At 46.0% G+C, this 26,129-nt stretch overlaps 1 protein-coding gene across 3 annotated transcripts in view; it reads left to right on the forward strand.

The window, feature by feature from the left end:
- The first annotated feature begins 205 nt into the window (after positions 1-205).
- CFAP97D1 (CFAP97 domain containing 1) overlaps positions 206-26,129 on the forward strand; it is a 504,236-nt gene continuing 478,312 nt past the window's right edge. For 2 of the 3 annotated variants that reach the window (XM_077459589.1, XM_077459588.1), the window contains exon 1: positions 206-364. In XM_077459589.1, the coding sequence (XP_077315715.1) occupies positions 244-364 (121 nt within the window). In that variant the 5' untranslated portion in view covers positions 206-243. The remainder of the gene's footprint in view (positions 365-26,129) is intronic. The other variant, XM_077459587.1, reaches the window with a different exon arrangement.

Genomic DNA, 26,129 nt, shown 5'->3' on the forward strand with positions numbered 1-26,129 from the left:
AAATTAAATTTCTTCTTTTATTCTGGGTCGGGATTTCTTTGCTAAATAATTGGTGTAATTTTACTTGTATGCACAGACCCTGGCACCCCATTAAATGTACTGTATTGTGTACTTTTATATGCTTACAATGGTTCTCTTCAATGATGTCACCAAATAAGTTGCCATAGTAACCCACTCCGAGAATAGTTATGTGATGCTACCCAATGAATCAGCTGTTCAATCCTTACCTGTGATTGAAAAGGGATGAACACAGTAGATTATTTGGCTTTTCCTCTAATAGTTACCAATCAAAGACAAAATAACACCCTGAAGAAAAAATGGGATACCTACCACTACCACTGCCACATGTCACGGGTGAAAACTGGTATGTTTCCATTGTAAATGCCCTCATTTTCTGAACTGTGTCTTGTGAATGTTTGCTTATTTGTGGAAGATACATACTGTAGACAAATAGATGTAGACGGTTATAGGCCTCAGTGTTTTCAGTGTTTGTCTGAATGCAGTTTTATCAAGGTTGCATTGAAAAGCAGATATTTTCACTTCTATTAAAATTACTAAATGTAATTATTGGGCCAGACAAGATTACATTAAAAATAAATATAGCTTATCTATAAAAAATATGTTAATATATATTTGTCATTGAAAATATCTGTTCTTTGGCATGTGATAATTATTATTTAGTAGGTCACGGTGTCTTTTGAATTTACTTTATTATTTATTTCTAGAAAGCCATGTGTATAAAACATTTTGCCCACTGCACATACTTCAAGCTATGGGGAAGGTTATTAGTTTTTAGGTGCCGTAAAAAAAAAACTGATGGGTCGGGAGGTTGAGACCTAGGCCCCTTACCTAGCCCCCTCCTAGATCCTGCCCAGCACTCCCTCAGTGCCAAGTATAAAAAGGTGTATTTACAGTATCTTACAAAAGTGAGTACACCCCTCACATTTTTGTAAATAATACCTCTTCAGGTGACAACACTGAAGAAATGACACTTTGCTACAATGTAAAGTACTAAGTGTACAGCTTGTATAACAGTATACATTTGTCCCCTCAAAATAACTCAACACACAGCCATCCATGTCTAAACCGCTGGCAACAAAAGTCAGTACACCCCTAAGTGAAAATGTTCAAATTGGGCCCAATTAGCCATTTTCCCTCCCCGATGTGATGTGACTCGTTAATGTTACAAGGTCTCAGGTGTGAATGGTGAGACGGGGTGTTAAATTTGGTCTTATCGCTCTCACTCTCTCATACTGGTCACTGGAAGTTCAACATGGCACCTCATGGCAAAGAACTCTCTGAGGATCTGAAAAAATAATTGTTGCTCTACATAAAGATGGCCTAGGCTATAACAAGATTGCGAAGACTCTGAAACTGAGCTGCAGCACGGTGGGCAAGACCATACAGCGGCTTAACAGGACAGATTCCATTCAGAAAAGGCTTCGCCATGGTCGACCAAAGAAGTTGGGTGCACGTGCTCAGTGTCATATCCAGAGGTTGCCTTTGGGAAATAGATGTATGAGTGCTGCCAGCATTGTGCAGAGTAGGGATGAGCTGAACACCCCCCAGTTCGGTTTGCATCAGAACATGCGAACAGGCAATAAATTTGTTCGAACATCTGAACACAATTAAAGTCTATGGGACTCGAACATGAAAAATCTAAAGTGCTAATTTTAAAGGCTTATATGCAAGTTATTGTCATGAAAATATTTGGGGACCTGGGTCCTGCCCCAGGGGAGATGTATGAATGCAATTTTTTTTTTTTTTTTTTTAAAGGCCTTTTTTTGGGAGCAGGGATTTTAATAATGCTTAAAGTGAAACAATAAAAGTGAAATATTCCTTAAAATGTTGTACCTAGGGGGTGTGTATAGTATGCCTGTAAAGTAGCACTTGTTTCCCGTGCTTAGAACTGTCCCTGCACAAAGTGTAATTTCTGAAGGAAAAAAAGCCATTTAAAAGCGCCCGCGGCTATAAGGAATTGTCGGCTCCCAGTAATACAGAGAACAGTCTTTGAAAGTCATTAAAAAAAAAATGCATGGGGGTCCCCTCAAATTCAATTACCAAGCTCTTCAGGTCTGGTATGGATATTAAGGGGAACCCTGTGTCAATTTTAAAAACAAGCAATGATGTGGGGTTCCCCCCAAATCCTTCGGGTCTGGTATGGATTTTAAAGGGGACTCCATGCCAAATAAAAAAAAAAAAAAAAAAAAAAAAGGCATGGAGTTCCCCCCAAAAATCCATACCAGACCCTTTATCCGAGCACGCAACCTAGCAGGCTGCAGGAAAAGAGGGGAGGCGAGAGAGCGCCCCCCCCCCTTAACCGCACCAGGCCACATGCCCTCAACATTGGGCGGGTGCTTTAGGGGTAGCCCCCCCAAAGCACCTTCTCCCCATGTTGATGGGGACAAGGGCCTCATCCCCACAACCCTTACCCAGTTGATTTGGGGGTCTGTGGGCGGGGGGCTTATCGGAATCGGGAAGCCCCCTTTAATAAGGGGACCCCCAGATCCCAGCCCCCCATTTGAAATGGTAACGGGTACATTGTACATTGTACCCCTACCATTTCACAAAGAAAGAGTAAAACATTTTAAAAAACACACAGACACCGTTGGGATAAAAAGGATTCTAGCGGTGGTAATCCACTCTTGGTATCCTGCGATGGGTGATCATCTCTCCGGGGTCCAGTGATGGATGATCTCTCCTCTCCAGGTCCAGGGTCCAACGATGATGTCCAGCGCAGCGCATTCTGTTTCCACCGGAGACACTGCGGGAATCCCGGGAGCCTGACAGGTCTTTTAGCTGAGGACGGGGCCACCTGTCACGTGACCCCTCCCCCTCTGACGCAAGGGGAAACCCGGGCTTCCCCAGTGATGTGCGGGTAACCCCGCCCCCCTCCTGATGTTACGCAGGTTTCCTTTACATCAGGGGGGGGGCGGGGTCATCCGCACGTCACTGGGGAAGCCCAGGTTTCCCCTTGCATTAGAGGGGGACAGAGTCACGTGACGGGTGGCCCCGTCCTCAGCTAAGAGACCTGTCAGGCTGCCGGGATTCCCATGGTGTCTCCAGTGGAGACAGGATGCGCTGCACTGGACATCATTGTTGGAACCTGGACCTGGAGAGGAAAGATTATCCATCGCTGGACCCCGTAGAGGATCGATGACCCATCGCAGGATAACAAGAGAGTGGATTACCATGCTGGAATCTTTTAAAAAAAATATATATATTTTTAATAAAGGACTTATCCCAATGGTGTCTGTGTGTTTTTTTACAATTTTTTACACTTTCTTTGTGAAATGGTAGGAGTACAATGTACCCATTACCATTTTAAACAGGGTGGGCCGGGATCTGGGTGTCCCCTTGTTAAAGGGGGCTTCCAGATTCCGATAAGCAGACCACTGGGCAAGGGTTGTGTGGATGAGGCCCTTGTCCCCATAAACATGAGGACAAGGTGCTTTGGGGGGGTACCCCCAAAGCACCCTCCCAATGTTGAGGGCATGTGGCCTGGTATGGTTAAGGTGGGGAGCTCTTGTCCCCCCTCTTTTCCTGCGGCCTGCCAGGTTGCGTGCTCGGATAAAGGGTCTGGTATGGATTTTTGGGAGGAACAAATAACAAAATTGGTCTGGAGTTCCCCTTAAAATCCATACCGGACCTGAAGGTCTGATATGAATATTGAATGAATATGAAAAAAAAAACGCATTATTTTTTACTTTTTGTTATAATAAATATCCCCCAAAAATATATAAAAAAAAATAAAAATTTCCCTCAGTGTAGGCCGATACGTATTCTTCTGCATATTTTTGGTAAAAAAAATCCCAATAAGCGATTATTGATTGGTTTGCGCAAAAGTTATAGCGTTTACAAAATAGGGATAGTTTTATGGCATTTTTATTAATAATTTTTTTTACTACTAATGGTGGCGATCAGTGATTTTTATTGTGACTGCGACATTATGGGGGACACATCGGACATTTTTGACACATTTTTGGGACCATTGTCAGTTATACAGCAATCATTGCTATATAAATGCAGTGATTCCTGTGTAAATGACACTGGCAGTGAAGGGGTTAACCAGGGGGTGGCAGTGTAGGGGTTAAGTGTTCCAAGGGGGTGTGCTACTAACTGTGGGGGGGCTGGGCTTTCATGTAGTGAACACTGATCTCTGCTCCAATCACATGGAGCAGAGATCAGCGTCACTAGTTGCTAGGCAGAATGGGGAAATACTGTTTACAATGACATTTCCTCCATTCAGCCGCCCCGTGAGACGATCATGGGTATACCCGCGGCGATTGAGTCCACGGGACCCGCGACTGGACTCACGGGGGTCCCGACCGAAGGGCGGCATTGAAGATTGGACGTACCTGTACGCCAATATGCCTGCCCATGCCATTCTGCTGACGTACATCGGTGTGCGCTGGTCGGGAACCGGTTAAATTACTTTTTTTCCTTCAGAAATAACACTTTGTGCAGGGACAGTTCTAAGCATGGGAAACAAGCGATACTTTACAGGCATACTATATACACACCCCCTAGGTATGAAATTTAAAGGAATATTTCACTTTTATTGTTTCACTTTAAGCATTATTAAAATCACTGCTCCTGAAAAAACTGACGTTTTTAAAAATATTTTTTGCACTGATGTCCCCTGGGGCAAGGTCCAGGTCCCCAATCACTTTTTATGACAATAACTTGCATATAAGCCTTTAAAATGAGCACTTTAGATTCCTCCCATAGACTTTTACAGGGCGTTCCGCTGCTTTTTTCGAATTTGCCGCAAACACCCCAAATTGTTCGCTGTTCGGCGAACCAAGATAAATGTATTTGGTTCAGATGGTGTCAAGCATGTGTGGCGTTCACCAGGTGAGGAGTACAAAGACAAGTGTGTCTTGCCTACAGTCAAGCATGGTGGTTTGAGTGTCATGGTCTGCGGCTGCATGAGTGCTGCTGGCACTGGGGGAGCTACAGTTTGTTGAGGTAATCATAAATGCCAACATGTACTGCGACATACTGAAGCAGAACATGATATCCTACCTTTGGAGACTGGGCTGCAGGGCAGTATTCCAACATGATAATGACCCCAAACACACCTCCAAGACGACCACTGTCTTGCTAAAGAAGCTGAGAGTAAAGATGATGGACTGACTAAGCATGTCTCCAGACCTAAACCCTATTGAGCATCTGTGGGGCATCCTTAAATGGAAAGTGGAGGATCGCAAGGTCTCTAACATCCACTCCATGATGTCGTTCATGGAGGAGTGGAAGAGGACTCCAGTGGCAACCTGTGAAGCTCTGGTGAACTCCATACCCAAGAGAGTATTGAGTTATTTTGAGGGGACAGCAAATTTACACTGTTATACAAGCTGTACACTCACTACTTTAAATTGTAGCAATGTGTAATTTCTTCAGTGTTGTCACCTGAAAAGATATAATAAAATATTTACAAAAATGTGAGGAGTAGGGATGGCCGAATGGTTCGCCCGGCGGTCGTTTCGCGGCAAATTTCGGCTGTTCACGGTCCGCCCGATCAGCGGACTATTGCCGCCGTTCGCCCGGCGGACTTCCGTGTTTACTGTGTAAAAGAACTTTGACCTATGATGACACATCCATCATGGGGTACAGGACAGCCAAATGAGACATTACAGCACATGGACACTTGGACATTCCCCCTAACTTATAAATAGACCCGATCCGGCGGCCATTTTACATTCTTTCTTCTGTCACTATAGGGAGAGGTTGCTGTGTGGAGCAGGGAGAGACTGCAGTGACCCAAATCGCTAGCTATTTGGTCCACAAAAGTTCTTTTCGGGACTGGTATAGGTGTTAGGTGTAGTTCAGGATATAGGTTTGAGGCACTGCTGTGCTACTGATTATTGCAGCAGCCTGAGTGTCTTTTGTCAGTGTAGAGAAAGGGACAGGACACTGTGTGCTGCAGGGACAGTCAGTTTAATCATAAGCTGTTACTATTAGGTCCACAAAAGTGCTATTCAAATTATTGTTCCAGCAGCCTCTGTTTTGTCCGTTTAAATAGGGACAGGCAGGAAGCTGTGTGTGAGGCAGTGAGGGACAGTCAGTTTAATCAGTAGCTGTTACTATTAGGCCCACAAAGGTTCTTTTCAGGACTGGTATGGTAATAGGCTTGTACACGTATAATATTCTTTCTTCTAAATATAGAAAGAATATTATACTTGACTGCTGCCCTTCTGCTGCAGTAGTCCTTTATCAGTATAGGGACTGAGGTACAGTCTGCTAATCATTCACAACCTACTTGTTCCACAAAGGTCCTTATAAGGACTGGTAAGGTCTAGGGTACTACAGTACATAGGGTTGAGTGAGGTACAGTCTGCTATTCCTTAAGGACTGGTATAGGTCCACAATACATAGGGTGGAGGTGCACTACTGCTGACTGCTGCCCTACTGCTGCAGTAGTCCTTTATCAGTATAGGGACTGAGGTACAGTCTGCTAATCAATCACAACCTACTAGTTCCACAAAGGTCCTTATAAGGACTGGTAAGGTCTAGGGTACTACAGTATATAGGGTTGAGTGAGGTACAGTCTGCTAATCCTTAAGGACTGGTATATCACGGTGCTGGTGTCAGTGCTTTATGTCACGCTGCTGATGTCAGTGCTCTCTATCACGGTGCTGGTGTCAGATCACTCTATCACAGTGCAGGTGCCAGTGCTCTATAGCATGGTGCTGGTGCTGGTGATCATCTCCTGCACCCTCTTCTTTGCCTACCCTGACCTTCCCTCGCCTCCATTGTCTCAAGAGTCCTGAATTGTCAGAATTTCACATATAATAAAAGAATGCTTGTAGTTGTCGATCCCAGATTCACCTCATACATGTGTTATGTCATTGGCCATGTGGTGGGACTATGTGTGCACAGCTAATAATTATTTTGTAGCTGCAAATATGACCTGTAGGTTTGTAAAGTTCACCATCCCTGTGCTGACTTCCTCCTGGGGCTGCTTATTATGAGGGGCTCCCACCATCTCTGTGCTATGCTGACTTCCTCCTGGGGCTGCTTATTATGAGGCGCTCCCACCATCCCTGTGCTGTGCTGACTTCCTCCTTGGGTTGTACCTCTGCTGTGCATATTATGAGGGGCTCCCACCATCCCTGTGCTATGCTCATTATGAGGCGCTCCCACCATCCATGTGCTGTGCTGACTTCCTCCTGGGGCTGTACCTCTGCTGTGCATATTATGAGGGGCTCCCACCATCCCTGTGCTGTGCTCATTATGAGGGGCTCCCACCATCCCTGTGCTATGCCGACTTCCTCCTGGGGCTGCTTATGGTGCAGGTGTCAGTGCTGTATATCACGGTGCTGGTGTCAGTGCTGTATATCACGGTGCTGGTGTCAGTGCTGTATATCACGGTGCTGGTGTCAGTGCTTTATGTCACGCTGCTGATGTCAGTGCTCTCTATCACGGTGCTGGTGTCAGATCACTCTATCACGGTGCAGGTGTCATTGCTGTATGTCACGCTGCTGATGTCAGTGCTCTCTATCACGGTGCTGCTGTCAGTGCTGTATATCACAGTGCTGGTGTCAGTGCTTTATGTCACGCTGCTGATGTCAGTGCTCTCTATCACGGTGCTGGTGTCAGATCACTCTATCATGGTGCAGGTGTCATTGCTGTATGTCACGCTGCTGATGTCAGTGCTCTCTATCACGGTGCTGCTGTCAGTGCTGTATATCATGGTGCTGGTGTCAGTGCTGTATGTCACGCTGCTGATGTCAGATCACTATCACGGTGCAGGTGTCATTGCTGTATGTCACGCTGCTGATGTCAGTGCTGTATATCACGGTGCTGGTGTCAGTGCTGTATATCACGGTGCTGGTGTCAGTGCTGTATATCACGGTGCTGGTGTCAGTGCTGTATATCACGGTGCTGGTGTCATTGCTGTATGTCACGCTGCTGGTGATCATCTCCTGCACCCTCTTCTTTGCCTACCCTGACCTTCCCTCTCCTCCATTGCCTTCATGCGCTCCACAGTCCTGAATTGTCATAATTTCACATATAAAAAAAGAATGCTTGTAGTTGTCGATCCCAGATTCACCTCATACATGTGTTATGTCATTGGCCATGTGGTGGGACTATGTTTGCACAGCTAGTAATTATTTTGTGGCTGCAAATTTGACCTGTAGGTTTGCAAAGCTCGCCTCCCATTGAAGTCAATGGGGCCCGCCGCGAACGTTACGGTTCGCAAACTATCGGTTCACGAAACGTCCCGTCGGAAGTTCATCCATCACTAGTGAGGAGTTTACTCACTTTTGTGAGATACTGTAAATACACCTTTTTATACTTGGCACTGAGGGAGTGCTGGGTAGGATCTGCTTAATGTGGTAAACCTCAGACTAATATGAACAAAGCATATCCTTCTATAGTATGTACTTGTCTTAATTAAGAGTGCCAAGTGTCATTTCTATCTGCTGCTATGTTTCTCTGCTAACAGCATGAATCACTTCTGACAATTTTTCCTGACACCAAGAGGAAAATGGGGACAGAGGAGGGACCTCCAGCAGACTCAGCTCTTTCCTCCAATCAGTTCCCCCCACTGAGCTCTGCAGAGTGTAACTTAACCACGCTGATGTACATCTGCAGAATGGCACAGGCAGGCATACTAAATGCTGCCCTGCCATCGCGAGCGCGCTGCCGGCGGCGCGCTCGGGTGACGGTCGGGACCCCCGTGAGTCCAGTCGCGGGTCCTGCGATCGTCTCACTGGGCGGCTGAATGAGGAGATGCCGTTGTAAACAGCATCTTCCCGTTCTGCCTAGCAACAAGTAACGCTGATCTCTGCTGCATGTGCTTGGAGCAGAGATCAGTGTTCACTAAATGAAAGCCCAGCCCACCCCCCAGTTAGTAACACACCCCTTGGAACACTTAACCCCTACACTGCCGCCCACTGGTTAACCCCATTCACTGCCAGTGTCATTTACACAGGAATCAGTGCATTTGTATAGCAGTGATTGCTGTATAAATGACAATGGTCCCAAATATGTCAAAAATGTCCAATGTGTCCGCCATAATGTCGCAGTCACAATAAAAATCACTGATCGCCGCCATTACTAGTAAAAAAAAAATATTAATAAAAATGCCATAAAACTATCCCCTATTTTGTAAACGCTATAACTTTTGCGCAAACCAATTAATAATCGGTTATTGGGATTTTTTTTACCAAAAATATGCAGAAGAATACGTATCGGCCTACACTGAGGGAAATTTTTATTTTTTTTAAATATATTTTTGGGGGATATTTATTATAACAAAAAGTAAAAAATAATGCGTTTTTTTCAAAATTGTCGCTCTATTTTTGTTTAACCACTTGCCGACCGCCGCACGACGATGTACGTCGACAGAATGGCACGGGCAGGCATAAGGGCTTACATGTACGTCCTTGCCTGCCCGCGGGTCAGGGGCCCGATCGGGCCCCCGCCCGGTGCCTGCGGCGGTCGGTATTCGTTCGGGAGCGATCCCGGACGAGGGGACGGCCATTCATTCATGGCCACCCCCTCGCGATCGCTCCCGACGAATGAAAATGCTCCGTGACATCACTTCCTCTCCTGTAATGTAAACACAGGAGAGGAAGTGATGTATTCTCTCCTCCGTGTCGGTATTTTTCGTTCCGACACCGAGGAGAGAGGATCGGTGAGTTGCACCAACACGACACTACACAGTAGAACATGCCAGGCACACTCACACCCCCCCGATCACCCCCCCAATTACCCCTGCCCCCCAGTCACAGTGACACCAATGTCATTTTTTTTTTTGCATTGGTGTCATTTGTGACTGTAATAACTGTTAGGGCAGTTAGGGTTAACCCCCCTTAGTTCTAATGTACCCCCCTAACCCCCCCAATAAAGGTTTAACCCCGTGATCACCCCCCGTCGCCAGTGTCACTAAGGCTGGGTTCACATTGCAGCGGTTTATGAGAACGAATGTGATTCGCACCGCACTGCAGTGCAAATCACATCCGATCTCTGTGCGATTCGAGTTCAGCCATACAGATAGTATGGCTGAATTCGCATCGCACCCGCCGCACCCGCCGCAAATTCGCACAGGACCCTTTTTTTGGCCCGCAGCAGAATCGGATCGCATGGGTGTTCACACCATGCGATCCGAGTTTGCAGATCGCACTGCGATATGCGAACTGATCTGGGGGTGTCATTAACATTTCACTGACACTCCCAGCAGTTCGCATAGGGCAGTGTGAACTGCCGCCGGGAGGCATGCGATGCGGGAACCCGCCGCGGATTCGTGGCGTTCCCGCATCGCTCCAGTGTGAACCCAGCCTAATAAGCGATCGTTTTTCTGATCGCTGTATTAGTGTCACAGGTGACGCTAGTTAGGCAGGTAGGTATTTAGGTTCGCCGCAGCTTTTTATAGCGCCAGGGACCCCCATATACTACCGCATAAAGCCCCCTGATTGCCCCCTAGTTAACCCTTTCACCAGTGATCACCATATAACTGTTACAGGTGACGCTGGTTGGTTAGTTATTTTTTTATAGTTTCAGGGCACCCGCCATTTATTACCTAGTCTCACTAGTGTACCCCTAAATTTCCAAAATGGGGTCATTTGGGGGGGTTTGTGCCATCTTGGCATTTTATGGCCTTCAAAGCTGTAATAGGTAGTGAGAAGTGAAATCAAAAATTTACGCCCTTAGAAAGCCTGAAGGCGGTGCTTGGTTTTCGGGGCCCCGTACGCGGCTAGGCTCCCAAAAAGTCCCACATATGTGGTATCCCCGTACTCAGGAGAAGCAGCAGAATTTATTTTGGGGTGTCATTTCACATATGCCCATGGCATGCGTGAGCAATATATCATTTAGTGACAACTTTGTGAAAAAAAAAAAAAAAGTTTGTAATTTTCCCGCAACTTGTGGCAAAATATAAAATATTCCATGGACTCAACATGCCTCTCAGCAAATAGCTTGGGGTGTCTACTTTCTAAAATGGGGTCATTTGTGGGGGTTTTGTGCCATCTTGGCATTTTATGGCCTTCAAAGCTGTAATAGGTAGTGAGAAGTGAAATCAAAAATTTACGCCCTTAGAAAGCCTGAAGGCGGTGCTTGGTTTTCGGGGCCCCGTACGCGGCTAGGCTCCCAAAAAGTCCCACATATGTGGTATCCCCGTACTCAGGAGAAGCAGCAGAATTTATTTTGGGGTGTCATTTCACATATGCCCATAGCATGTGTGAGCAATATATCATTTAGTGACAACTTTGTGTAAAAAAAAAAAAAAAAAATTTTTTTGTCATTATTCAATTGCTTGAGGCAAAAAAATAAAATATTCAATGGGCTCAACATGCCACTTATCAATTTCCTTAGGGGGTCTACTTTCCAAAATGGGGTCATTTGGGGGGGTTTTGTACTGTCCTGCCATTTTAGCACCTCAAGAAATGAGATAGGCAGTCGTAAACTAAAAGCTGCGTAAATTCCAGAAAACGTACCTTAGTTTGTAGATGTGACAACTTTTGCGCAAACCAATAAATATACAATTATTGACTTTTTTTTTACCAAAGACATGTGGCTGAATACATTTTGGCCTAAATGTATGACTAAAATTGAGTTAATTGGATTTTTCTAATAACAAAAAGTAGAAAATATCATTTTTTTTCAAAATTTTCGTTTTTTTTACGTTTATATCGCAAAAAATAAAAATCGCAGAGGCAATCAAATACCATCAAAAGAAAGCTCTATTTGTGGGAAGAAAAGGACGCAAATTTTGTTTGGGTACAACATTGCATTACCGCGCAATTACCAGTTAAAGCAGCGCAGTGCCAAATTGTAAAAAGACCTCTGGTCATTTACCAGCAAAATGATCCGGTCTGAAAGTGGTTAAAGCGCAAAAAATAAAAACTGCAGGGGTGATCAAATACCACCAAAAGAAAGATCTATTTGTGGAAAAAAAAAAAGGACGTCAATTTTGTTTGGGAGCCATGTCGCACGACCGCGCAATTGTCAGTTAAAGCGATGCAGTGCCGAATCGCAAAAAGTGGTCTGGTTTTTAGCCAGCAAAATGGTCCGGTCTGGAAGTGGTTAAGTTCTCCGTCCCCTTTTTTTAAAATCTCAGACAAACATTATAAATTCAACGGATGTAGAGAAGAGATTGCTGCTGAGAGACAGATACTACTTATGTAGGAGGATTTGTTTCATCTCTGTGTATCACCTGAGGCCAGTCACTTCACTGGTTATATGTAAGGGGGTTACAACAACTTTAACCCTTTCGTTGTCAGAGCAGTTTTTATTTTTTATTTTTTGCACGCAAAATTAAAAAATAATTTTAGGCCTAAAACCTTATATATTGTCTTAAAGCAGACACCTTAGAAAATAAAATACTGGTAGTTCCAATTTTTTATGTCACACAATATTATTGCAGAAGTCTAGGAAACGCAAAATTTTCTGTAAAAAATACACTAAAGTTAATTTTAGGACACTCAAAACATAATGAACTACCCAATTTTTGGGTAAAATATAAAAGAGGTTACACCAAGTAAATAGATATCCAACACGCCAAACCTTAAATTTGTGTGATAAAATGGCAAACTTCAGTACCCTATATTTTCTGTAGGCAACACTTTAACCACTTCAATACCAGGCACTTAAACACCTTCCTGCCCAGACCAATTTTGAGCTTTCAGCGCTGTCGCACTTTGAATGACAATTGCGCGGTCATGCTACACTGTACCCAAATTAAATTTTTATCATTTTTTTCCCACAAATAGAGCTTTATTTTGGTGGTATTTGATCACCTCTATGGTTTTTATTTTTTGCTAAAAAAATAAAAAAAATACCGAAAATTTTGAAAAAAAATAAGTTTTTTTTTGTTTCAGTTTCAAAACTTTGTAAATAAGTACGTTTTCTCCTTCACTGATGGGCACTGATGGGGCTACACTGATGGGCACTAATGAGGTGGCACCAATGAAGTGGAACTGATGAGGTGGCATTGATGGACACTGATAGGCGGCACTGATGGGCGACATGGATGGGCACTGATAGGTGGCACAAATTAGCACAAATTAGCACTGATAGCTGGCATGGATTGGCATGGATAGGTATGGATAGGCGGCACTGATAGGCAGCGCGGATGGGCGCTGACAGGCGGCATTGTATTGTATTATACTGTACTAATGGATGCCAATCAGTGCCAAACAATAATACATGCCAATGAGTGATGCCCATTGTGGGAACTGTGTGCTCAGACCTTACAGATCCCAGGCCGCGCTACGGAGGCTCAAATGAGATGTAGGCGTAAATAGAAGGACTCACAACCAATGTCGCCAACCCTAAAAGTTACTACCCCCTAAGGGGATGCAACCAGAATCAGAGGAGGTTATTTATAAAAGGGGTTCGGCGCCACTGTAAATTTGCTCAAATGGGGTGTGTACATAAAATAGAGGTACGCCTCCACCATTAGCCTATCACAGAGCCACAAGAGGTGTCATATAGATATCAGATCCTATCCAGAGGAGTGTATATATGAATTACACAGGAGGAGAGAGGGAAGGGAAGTACATATATAACCCCCCTAAAGCTAACTACTACTAATATGCAGAATATAGAAAATAGAGACACACTGCCAACAATATTATACAACAATTCCTAAACACAGCCAATCAGGCACCACAAAAGATGGCTATAAATTAGACCAAGCTTGACTACGTAGGCACAAAACTAGACAACTACGTAAGCAGCGGGAATTAGTAATATGGTAAATAACATATGCATAGCGTGCAGCAGTGATAAATACGTGGTAAATAATAAGATATTAATATGCCACTAAATTGATAAGTGTGTTGAAAAATTAACACAGTGAAGTTAATTGCATGAATAAAAATAAATAAAGTGAAAATACAGTGACCATACAGTGTAATATACCCTCAAATAAATATGTGATAATACCAGGAATGTAAATCCATAAAATAGGAGATATTACATAAATAAATATTAAATAAATCAATGTGATAATTATTACCCAAGAAAATGCATATAAATCTCAAAGTTAGCCCCAGATAATCTATTAAGAGCTATAAATGCAGTCCAAAAAGTGAAAAAATATATTACTAGAAAAAATTTATTAAAAAATTAAAAAATTAGTAATTAATAAGTCCACAAAATCTTCACAGCAAAAAGAGTGCAGTAGGTGGAAAAGTGACTGGTGCCCAGGAACAGATTTTCAGGTGACTTTCGTGCTCGCCCCCTTTAGCTCCCCACTCACCGAAACTATGAGCCCACACAGGGCAGTCAGGCCCGTAGATATCACACTGCTGACGTAGATGCGCTGATGAGAGATTATTTGCAGAGATTGTAGTCCACTCAAGTCCTGATGAGCAGGTGAGACTGATATTGGTATTCAGTTTCCTCAAGGAAAAAAGAAGGGGGGAGGATTCCATAGTGTAGTAATTCCAACAAAGGTGTGTAGTTTTAAAAAACCATAAACTTTTATTCACACATCGGTATTCAGACAGAGATGTGTTTTGCAAAAATAAAAATATAATAACAAAAAATGTGTAATAACAGAAGGTAAATATATAAAATGAGCTAAACTACAAAAAAATTTTTTTATGGCATTCACAGAAAATACCATACAGAAAACCCTTTGGGGGGTATATAATGTACCACCCCAGTATGACACAAAGGGTAAGTATCGGTACCAAGGAATAAAAAATATATATGATTAAAAAACCCAAAAATCTATATAATAAATTTGAAAAATAAAGCTGAAAATAAAAGTCAAAAATGCAAAATGTAAAATATAAGTCTATATATATAAAAGACTCATACTGTGCACAGAGTGTAGGTGGCTAAACGTATATGCACCTCTCCAAAACCATAAGCCCTATAGCGAGCCCTGGTGAGAAGCTTTTTAAGGCGCTGATATTAGAGGATGTTAAATAGAATACTAGGCAGCAGGGTTGGATGGACAGGGGGATTCAGTGCATCCGACCAGTCCCCAAGTCAACAGTCCACTCCGTTCAAACAGGCTAACAACTGGGGGGATGGAGATAGCTCCGCCGTTGGTCCTCACACGGGGGTGTAGCGCTACCACCTGTATGAAGGCTCACAATGCCCAGCTTTAGCACGGGAGCAAGCACGTAGGCAACTGTACCTAGCGTGCATTCCGTCCTGCGTTCCACCTAACACACGTGACAATGCAGAAGTGGCGTGCGTGATTGCGTCATACGCGTTTCATCATAAGACTTCCTCAGTGACGATAACACGCACCCACACAGTCACACTTTATGAATCCAAGAACAGACCCGCCTGTTCTAGGGTCTGTTCTAGGATTCATAAAGTGTGGCTGTGTGGGTGCGTGTTATTGTCACTGAGGACGTCTTATGATGAAACGCGTATGACGCAATCACGCACGCCACTTCTGCATTGTCACGTGTGTTAGGTGGAACGCAGGACGGAATGCACGCTAGGTACGGTTGCCTACGTGCTTGCTCCCGTGCTAAAGCTGGGCATTGTGAGCCTTCATACAGGTGGTAGCGCTACACCCCCGTGTGAGGACCGACGGCGGAGCTATCTCCATCCCCCCAGTTGTTAGCCTGTTTGAACGGAGTGGACTGTTGACTTGGGGACTGGTCGGATGCACTGAATCCCCCTGTCCATCCAACCCTGCTGCCTAGTATTCTATTTAACATCCTCTAATATCAGCGCCTTAAAAAGCTTCTCACCAGGGCTCGCTATAGGGCTTATGGTTTTGGAGAGGTGCATATACATTTAGCCACCTACACTCTGTGCACAGTATGAGTCTTTTATATATATAGACTTATATTTTACATTTTGCATTTTTGACTTTTATTTTCAGCTTTATTTTTCAAATTTATTATATAGATTTTTGGGTTTTTTAATCATATATATTTTTTATTCCTTGGTACCGATACTTACCCTTTGTGTCATACTGGGGTGGTACATTATATACCCCCCAAAGGGTTTTCTGTGTGGTATTTTCTGTGAATGCCATAAAAAAAATTTTTGGTAGTTTAGCTCATTTTATATATTTACCTTCTGTTATTACACATTTTTTGTTATTATATTTTTATTTTTGCAAAACACATCTCTGTCTGAATACCGATGTGTGAATAAAAGTTTATGGTTTTTTAAAACTACACACCTTTGTTGGAATTACTACACTATGGAATCCTCCCCCCTTCTTTTTTCCTTGAGGAAACTCTGAATACCAATATCAGTCTCACCTGCTCATCAGGACTTGAGTGGACTACAATCTCTGCAAATAATCTCTCATCAGCGCATCTACGTCAGCAGTGTGATATCTACGGGCCTGACTGCCCTGTGTGGGCTCATAGTTTCGGTGAGTGGGGAGCTAAAGGGGGCGAGCACGAAAGTCACCTGAAAATCTGTTCCTGGGCACCAGTCACTTTTCCACCTACTGCACTCTTTTTGCTGTGAAGATTTTGTGGACTTATTAATTACTAATTTTTTTATTTTTTTATTACTTTTTTCTAGTAATATATTTTTTCACTTTTTGGACTGCATTTATAGCTCTTAATAGATTATCTGGGGCTAACTTTGAGATTTATATGCATTTTCTTGGGTAATAATTATCACATTGATTTATTTAATATTTATTTATGTAATATCTCCTATTTTATGGATTTACATTCCTGGTATTATCACATATTTATTTGAGGGTATATTACACTGTATGGTCACCGTATTTTCACTTTATTTATTTTTATTCATGCAATTAACTTCACTGTGTTCATTTTTCAACACACTTATCAATTTAGTAGCATATTAATATCTTATTATTTACCACGTATTTATCACTGCTGCACGCTATGCATATGTTATTTACCATATTACTAATTCCCGCTGCTTACGTAGTTGTCTAGTTTTGTGCCTACGTAGTCAAGCTTGGTCTAATTTATAGCCATCTTTTGTGGTACCTGATTGGCTGTGTTCAGGAATTGTTGTATAATATTGTTGGCAGTGTGTCTCTATTTTCTATATTCTGCATATTAGTAGTAGTTAGCTTTAGGGGGGTTATATATGTACTTCCCTTCCCTCTCTCCTCCTGTGTAATTCATATATACACTCCTCTGGATAGGATCTGATATCTATATGACACCTCTTGTGGCTCTGTGATAGGCTAATGGTGGAGGCGTACCTCTATTTTATGTACACACCCCATTTGAGCAAATTTACAGTGGCGCCGAACCCCTTTTATAAATAACCTCCTCTCATTGTGGGAACTGATTGGCATCCATTGTGGGCACTGACTGGAATCCCTGGTGGTCTAGGGTGGCATAGCTTGTGCTGGGCATCCCTGGTGGTCTGGTGGCGTCCCTGGTGGTCCAGTGTCGGCATCCTCGGAGGGGGGGGGGCTGTGCTGATAATCGATCAGCACAGACCCCCCTGTCAGAGGAGCAGCCGATCTGACAGACGCAAGTGAGGAAAAGCCGATCACTGACTCTTCCTATTTACACTGTGATCAGCCATGATTGGACACGGCTGATCACATGGTAAAGAGTCTCCGTCGGACTGACACCTCGCAACAACAATCGCCGCGATGCGCGCCCCCGGGGCGCGCAGCGGCTCAAAATCCTGATCACGTCATATGACGCCCGGTCAGGATTTTGAAACCACTTTGCCACCATGTTTCTGTTATAGGGCGGGCGGCAAGTGGTTAAAAGCCCCCTATAGGTCATCAGTTTAGCGTTAGGGAGTAGGTCTCTTGCTAGAAATATTGCTCTCTCTCCAGTATGTGGGGGTGATATGTTATATGTGCATCACAGATCATATTGCATTAAATTCTTGCAAACTGAGAGGTGAACCTGGAAGTGACCTCAAACGCACAGCTTTCCAGGTCAACAACAAGGAGGGGAGGAGAGTGGACTTGTGTCAATCCTGCTCCCTCCTCTCTATTTAGCAGCACTTGCTATGTCAGTCCTGGGCCTGTAGATGGGCAAACGGAGCCCAGGACACATGGCAGGAGCATGTGTGGGGGAGGGGTGCGATTACCAGGTGTGTGTGAAAGCAATCGGGCAGCAGCACAGAATGCTTCCATCTGACAGGTAGGAGTCTGCTTTCAGATTTACATATAATCCCAGTGGCTGTGTAAAACCCTCCCGCTGTCAGGTCCGTATGACGTATAGCCTTGATGCCATTTGGCTAGGAAGTATAACATTGGGTTCTAAAACCTTGGGGCAACCAAGTACTGGTAGGTCTGCTTGCTTTAAGGGAACAAGAGTTGCTATAGAATAGACACGTGCATTCGTTTTCGTCCGAATGCATTTTCGTCCGAATTTCAGCTATTTTCGTTTTCGTTTTGACAAACGATAACGAAAGCACAAAATCCGAAAAACGAAAGATCCGACATAAATAAATGCTTTATTTTCGTTTTCATTGTTACAACAGTTCGATATAGAATAGGAGATTCAACATGACTCTGACAATAACAATCTGTCTATAGAACCTGTGGTCGAATGTGCCTAACCTTACCTCTATTAGTCCAAGATTATATAGAGAAAATATTCGACAGAGAGAAAAGATTCTGCAAGTTACTGCCCTAAAAAGTGTTTGGGGACCCGGGTCCTGCCCCAGGGGACATGTATCAATGCAAAAAAAAGTTTTAAAAACGGCAGTTTTTTCGGGAGCAGTGATTTTAATAATGATTAAAGTGAAACAATAAAAGTGTAATATTCCTTTAAATTTCGTAGGGGGGGGGGGGGGTTGTCTATAGTATGCCTGTGAAGGGGCGCATGTTTCTGGTGCTTAGAACTGTCCCTGCACAAAGTGTCATTTATGCAGGAAAAAAAGTCCTTTAAAATCACTCGCAGCTATTATGAATTGTCGGCTCCCGTAATACAGAGAACACTCATTGAAAGTCATTGATAAAAAAATAAATAAATAAAAAAGCGTGGGGGTCCCCCAAATTCAATTACCAGGCCCTTCAGGTCTGGTATGGATATTAAGGGGAACCCTGCCTCAAATTTAAGAAAAAATTTGACGTGGGGTTCCCCCTAAATATCCATAACCAGACCCTTCAGGTCTGGTATGGATATTAAGGGGAACCCCGCGTCAAATAAAAAAAAAATTGACGTGGGGGTCCCCCTAAAAATCCATACCAGACCCTTTATCCAAGCACGCAACCTGGCAGGCCGCAGGAAAAGAGGGGGGGGCGAGAGAGCGGCCGCCCCTCCCTCCTGAACCGTACCAGGCCACATGCCCTCAACATTGGGAGGATGCTTTGGGGGTCTGTGACCCCTCAAAGCACCTTGTCCCCATGTTGATGAGGACAAGGGCCTCATCCCCACAACCGTGGCCGGTGGTTGTGGAGGTCTGCGGGCGGGGGGCTTATCAGAATCTGGAAGCCCCCTTTAACAAGGGGACCCCCAGATCCTGGCCCCCCCCTGTTTGAAATGGTAAGGGGGTACAAAAGTACCCCTACCATTTCACAAAGAAAGTGTAAAAAATGGTTAAATAAAACAAACACACTTTTGAAAAATTCCTTTATTAAAAAAAAAAAAAAAAAAAAAAAAGATTCCAGTGGTGGTAATCCACTCTTGCTATCCAGCGACGGACGGTCATCTCTCCAGCGATGGCTCATCTCATCCAGCGCAGCGAATACATCCTTCTTCTGTCTCCGTGGAGGAGACACTGCAGGCATTCCGGCGGCCTGACGTTTCTTATATACGGAGGGCGGGGCCACCCGTCACCTGACCCCGCCCCCCTCTGACGCAAGGGGAAACCCGGGGTTCCCTGTGACGTATGGGTGACCCCGCAACCCTCTGATGTAACACAGGCAGGTTTCCGTTACATCAGAGGGGGCGGGGTCACCCATACGTCACAGGGAACCCCGGGTTTCCCCTTGCGTCAGAGGGGGGCGGGGTCAGGTGACGGGTGGCCCCGCCCTCCGTATATAAGAAACGTCAGGCCGCCGGAATGCCTGCAGTGTCTCCTCCACGGAGACAGAAGAAGGATGTATTCGCTGCGCTGGATGAGATGAGCCATCGCTGGAGAGATGACCGTCCGTCGCTGGATAGCAAGAGTGGATTACCACCGCTGGAATCTTTTTTTTTTTTTTTTTTTATTTATTTTTTTTTTTTAATAAAGGAATTTTTCAAAAGTGTGTTTGTCTTATTTAACTATTTGTTACACTTTCTTTGTGAAATGGTAGGGGTACTTTTGTACCCCCTTACCATTTCAAACGGGGGGGGGGCGGGATCTGGGGGTCCCCTTGTTAAAGGGGGCTTCCAGATTCTGATAAGCCCCCCGCCGCAGACCTCCACAACCACCGGCCACGGTTGTGGGGATGAGGCCCTTGTCCTCATCAACATGGGGACAAGGTGCTTTGAGGGGTCACAGACCTCCAAAGCATCCTCCCCAATGTTGAGGGCATGTGGCCTGGTACGGTTCAGGAGGGAGGGGGGCGCTCTCTCGTCCCCCCCTCTTTTCCTGCGGCCTACCAGGTTGCGTGCTCGGATAAAGGGTCTGGTATGGATTTTTAGGGGGACCCCCACGTCAATTTTTTTTAAATTTGACGCGGGGTTCCCCTTAATATCCATACCAGACCTGAAGGGTCTGGTTATGGATATTTAGGGGGAACCCCACGTCAAATTTTTTCTTAAATTTGAGGCAGGGTTCCCCTTAATATCCATACCAGACCTGAAGGGCCTGGTAATTGAATTTGGGGGACCCCCACGCTTTTTTTTTTTTTTTTTTTTTTATCAATGACTTTCCATGAGTGTTCTCTGTATTACGGAGCCGACAATTCATAATAGCTGCGAGTGATTTTAAAGGACTTTTTTTCCTGCATAAATGACACTTTGTACAGGGACAGTTCTAAGCACCAGAAACATGAGCCCCTTCACAGGCATACTATAGACAACCCCCCCCCCCCTATGAAATTTAAAGGAATATTACACTTTTATTGTTTCACTTTAATCATTATTAAAATCACTGCTCCCGAAAAAACGGCCGTTTTTTAAAACTTTTTTTTTTGCATTGATACATGTCCCCTGGGGCAGGACCCGGGTCCCCAAACACTTTTTAGGACAGTAACTTGCAAATTAGCCTTTAAAATTAGCACTTTAGATTTTGAACGTTGGAGTCCCATAGACTTTAATAGGGTTCTAAAGTATACTATATACTAGCTCCGTCGAATCTTCTTTATACATTCGACAGACACCATAAGCCTTCAAAGACAGATCCGACCGTAATTCATGTGGATTTTCGGACGAATGCAATTTTTGAACGAAAAACGAAATAAATAAAAACGAATTTCGGGAGTAACTAAATAAATTAAGTTTTCGGACGAAAACGAAATTCCGAAACGAAATATTTTACTCTGCACATGTCTACTATAGAACAAAACAAGGAATTGGTCGCACACTGGAACTCCAAATTATCTCGATGTCATCTTGACTATTGTATAACAGATGTGACTTACTAAACCCACAGCTTACCTTCTTAAACTGCTACGCCCCCCACTTACTAACCCCAGAAATTGAAACCACACCAATCTGGAGTAAACATGGCCGTAGCAGCCAATTATCTTTATTATCAAAAATATTGAAAACAATTAACATAAATAACATAAATTAACATAAATAAATCAGGTAGTAAGGCACTTCCTCCATTGCAACTCCTCCCCGTTGGTCTGTGCTAGGATAACCCACCAATCACCATAAACCATTAAGGGCACTGCGGTACCCAAACTATAATGGACCTCAAGCTGACAAACTAGCTCAGAGGCCAAACACTGACCGCAGTGCACCTGATCACCAACTTTAGCTAAACTACCGTTAGCTGTATCACCACCGACGGGTACTATACCACTGATAGGCCCCGAACTCTTCCATCCCTTGGGTAAAATCCTTCATCCGCACAGACCAACAACATGCCACAGCACGCAAGGGCAACACCTTACCCTTGCACGCCCTGCCACACCCTCACAGCTCGCTGGATCCCATCCTGAATCCCAAGGGACCAAATATCAGTCCCCACATCGTTTAGGTGGACCCCATCCTTCTTCAAGTAGCGCCAGGTATCCACTTCCAGTTCAAGGTGCCGGATAGCCAACCCCCCATTCCTGACGACAAAAGCGCTAACCTCCTTGTTTACTTTTTTCCTGGCCCTATTCAGCCTATCTACCGACCTCGCAAACCTCCATGCCGTCCTGGCCACCATGTCAGACCACACAATGATCATGTGTGGAAAAGCAAGGCGGAGCTGCCAAAAATCAAACTTGATTTCCTTGACGAGATCCAGCGTGGTCTTGACACCTAGGTCATTGCCTCCGACGTGCAGCACCAGCACATCCGGAGGCCCGTCCCAGCGTGCAAAACGGTGTACTTCCGACACCGCCCTGCCCCGCATCATGCCTGGCACCCCCAGCCATCGGATCAGTGCCTCTTGCCTAGAAAAACCAAGCTGCCGACCCTCCGGGCGGGCATCACCCCGTTTTGCCCCCCAACAAACGTAGGAGTGGCCTACTATCCACACCACGCCCGGCCAGCCGCCTGTAAGAAAGGAAGAGAAGAAAAACATAACCCCAAACATCAATATAGGACATAAGCCAACAAATGAAAAGAAAAAACAAGCAACACATACGCAGTCTCCTACACTGCCGGCACTTTACGCAACCAATAAATGTGGGCGAACGTACAACTGGAACCTCCTGGATTCCCACCTCCCAATTCGCTTCACCGCCACCTCATCCAAACCCCACCTGACCGCCTCAGTGGCTGCCCCTATGCGGAATGAATGTGAGGAAAACTTCTGCTCCCCCCCAAACCCAACTCCACCAAGCATCGCTTAAAAATCGCTATAAACTGGAATCTCGAGAGAAATTGCCCATCCTGATGTACCAAAAACGGCCCCCTTACTGCCGGGCGAACCGCCAAATAATTTTGCACCAACCCAATAGGGCACAAAGGCGAACCAGGCAAGGCAAACACCTGCACCGTCTTACCCTTGCCCCGTTGATCCGTTTTCGAGCGGCATACCAGGATAGACAACCTATCCCCCTCACATGCTACCACGTCCCAGCCCAAACCTCCCTGCCGGCTCCGCGATGGACTAACCAGTTCGCTAACCCACAAAGCCCCAAAAAATGCCAAAGCAAATGCTGCTCTGAACAAAGCCACCTCGTATGGCGACGAACATGTACCCTCTACAACCGGCCCAAAAGCTCGAACGAAACCAGGCGCCTGGAATCCCTCCTGACGTGTAGTCCTTCATAGCCTGTCTGACCCCAAAATCCTTTGTCGCGTCCGGCAAACCTCTGAATTTGAACCAGAACGCCAGCCCAGCTAACTTTTTATTAAGCCCGGACGCAGACACCCCAGCTTCGAAGTTCCTGGACACAAAATAGATAACCAATAAGCGCAGATCCCGTTCCTCCTGACCTTCCGTGACCTGCTGCATAAAGGCAGCCCATTCCTCCCACACCTTGCTGTATGCGGACCATGTCGCCTCGTTCACCGACCGTCGTATCCAGCCCGCTACTCGTCCAAGACAAACCTCCACAGCCATTCCGGACAAGGGACCCCTTGCTGCTCCGCCCCCGGTGCCAACTCCTGAAACCTGTCCCACTGGAAGCGAGAGAAAGCATCAGCGATGACGTTCTCAATGCCCGGAAGATGCACAGCATAAATAAAAACATTTAACTGTAAGCAGCGCAGTACGAGGTGCCTGAGCAACTTGACCACTGGCGGCGACGCCGCCGACACCTTGTTGATCACCTGCACCACCCCCAAATTGTCCCCATGAAAGCGCACCTTCAAATTCCGGAAAGCCTTGCCCCACAGTTCGACAGCCAAGACCACCGGAAACAGTTCCAGCAGCAACATGTTTTTAACCAGGCCCGCCGCCTTCCACGAATCTGGCCAAGGCCCCGCGCTCCATTTGCCCTGGAAAAAGGCACCGAAACCCGCTGCCCCTGCTGCATCCGTATACAGCTCCAGGTCAAAGTTGCTGACAGGGTCCGACATCCACAACGCCCTGCCGTTGAAGTTAGCCAGGAACGCGTGCCATGTCGCCAGATCATCCCTATGTGCCTTGACCATGCGCACATAGTGCTTGGGCAAGGTGGCCCCAGCGGTACTGGCCGACAGCCGTCGGCAGAACACCCTCCCCATTGGCAGTATGCGACACGCAAAGTTCATCTTACCCAGCAGCGATTGCAACGGCCTAAGTTGAACCTTGCGTAAGCCCATCATCCCACGAATCTCCGCTTGGAGCGCCCTCAACTTCTCCTCCGGCAGCCTACATTCCATCCTCTTGGAATCCAACACGATGCCCAAGAAGCTCAACACTGTCCGCGGGCCCTCCGTCTTGTCCGGTGCCAATGGGACTCCAAACTTCTCCGCAACATGTTCCAGCGTAGCCAACAGTATCGCGCACAACTCCGAAGCAGGCGGGCCCACGCAGAGGAAGTCGTCCAAATAATGGATTACCGAGTTCAGTCCTGCGACGTCCCGCACTACCCACTCCAGGAAAGAACTGAACCTTTCAAACAGAGCACACGATATGGAACATCCCATGGGCAGGCATCTATCGAAGTAGAATCTCTCCTGCCAATGACAATCCAGCAGCCGGAAGCTGTCCGGATGGACCGGGAGCAGACGGAAGGCCGATTCAATATCGGTCTTTGCCATCAATGCTCCCTTCCCATACTTCCTGACCCAAAAAACAGCCGCGTCAAAGGATGTATAAGACACCGCGCAAATCTCAGGGTCAATAGCATCATTCACCGAGCCCCCTCTTGGATACGATAGATGATGAATGAGCCGAAATTTATTAGGCTCCTTCTTGGGCACCACACCCAAGGGCGACACCCCCAAATTTGGAATGGGTGCAGTCGGGAAGGGGCCACTCATGCGCCCCAAAGACCCCTCCTTTTCCAGTTTTGCAGATACCACCTCGGCGTGTGATAATGCCGATCGCAGATTGCGTGCCAAAGGGGGGACCTCCACCCAGTTGCGCCGGGATATGAAAACCCTCCGCAAACCCCCGGGCCAGCAACTGTGCCTATCGAGAAAAGGCAGCATCTTTCCCACTTTCACTGGAGTTGTCCCCTTTTCCAACCGCATCACCGGACTTGCCCTTCCCCTGTTTGAAACAGCGGGACGATGGGTGACCCCCACCGCAGCCAGTGTATTCGTGCTTGTACATGCACGACCCTCCGAACCTACAAGACCCCTCATTAAACTGCCAACACACCCCTTTTTTTCTTGTGGCCGATTGTCCGGGGTTAGTGGACCCATCGGCCCCTCCTGGAAAAAACTGACTAGTCGACCGCGCCAAAGTCATGAGGCGCATCCATAAGCTGATGTCCTTATGATCCCATCTCAAGGACGGGCGAATAGCCCTCCGCTGATGAAATTGTTTGTCGTAACGCAACCCCGCCGTTCCCCGTAGAATATGTAGGCTTCTCCCACGGCGTCCAAGCAGCAAAACAGAGCCGAGCAGTGTTCCGGGTTCTTTTCCCCTATCACACTAGCCAAAATAGCGAACGCCTGTAGCCAATTGGTAAATGTCCTGGGAATGAGCCTGTATCACTGCTTCTCCTCATCCTCCTTCTTGTGATCCTCCGGCTTCACCCTATCCAGGTTGAACTTCTCCAGTGGCAGAAGAGCGAAGATCTCGACATACTCACCCTTCCACATCTTCTCCCTGACCTCAGGCTTCAGATGAGCCCTGAGGGGCCCCTCGAAGCAAACATAAATCTCACATTTTGCCGCATCCGCCAAACGGACCAAGTCCTGTTTTTTGGTGGTCTCCGCAGCAGCCCCCCCCCCCCCCGCGGGCATTGGTTCTGCCCCCAGGTCAGCCACCGCAGCCATCGCGCTGGCAGGTGCCGCCGACTCTGCAGCCACCACCGCTAGACCCCCCGACCCGCCCTGCCCCCCCACGTCACCCCCGACACCCAAGCCACCACCAGGGCCTGACCCCCCACCCACACCCGGCTCGAACTGATGGACCAGCTCCTTCAAACCCACCAGAAAACCCCTCAACCCCACATCCACCACCGCACGGTCCGAGACCACCGCGGCCGGAGCAATGGGCGCGGTCCCCGCTGGCCGCCCCGTGCAGCCCCGCACCACCCCTGCTTTACCCCCCACATTACAAGACATATTAGAAAAAACAGAAGCAGACTC

The sequence above is a fragment of the Lithobates pipiens genome, unplaced genomic scaffold (assembly GCF_037356315.1).
Source record: "Lithobates pipiens isolate NorthernLeopardFrog02 unplaced genomic scaffold, aLitPip1_a1.2 Scaffold_28, whole genome shotgun sequence".
NCBI lineage: Eukaryota > Metazoa > Chordata > Amphibia > Anura > Ranidae > Lithobates > Lithobates pipiens.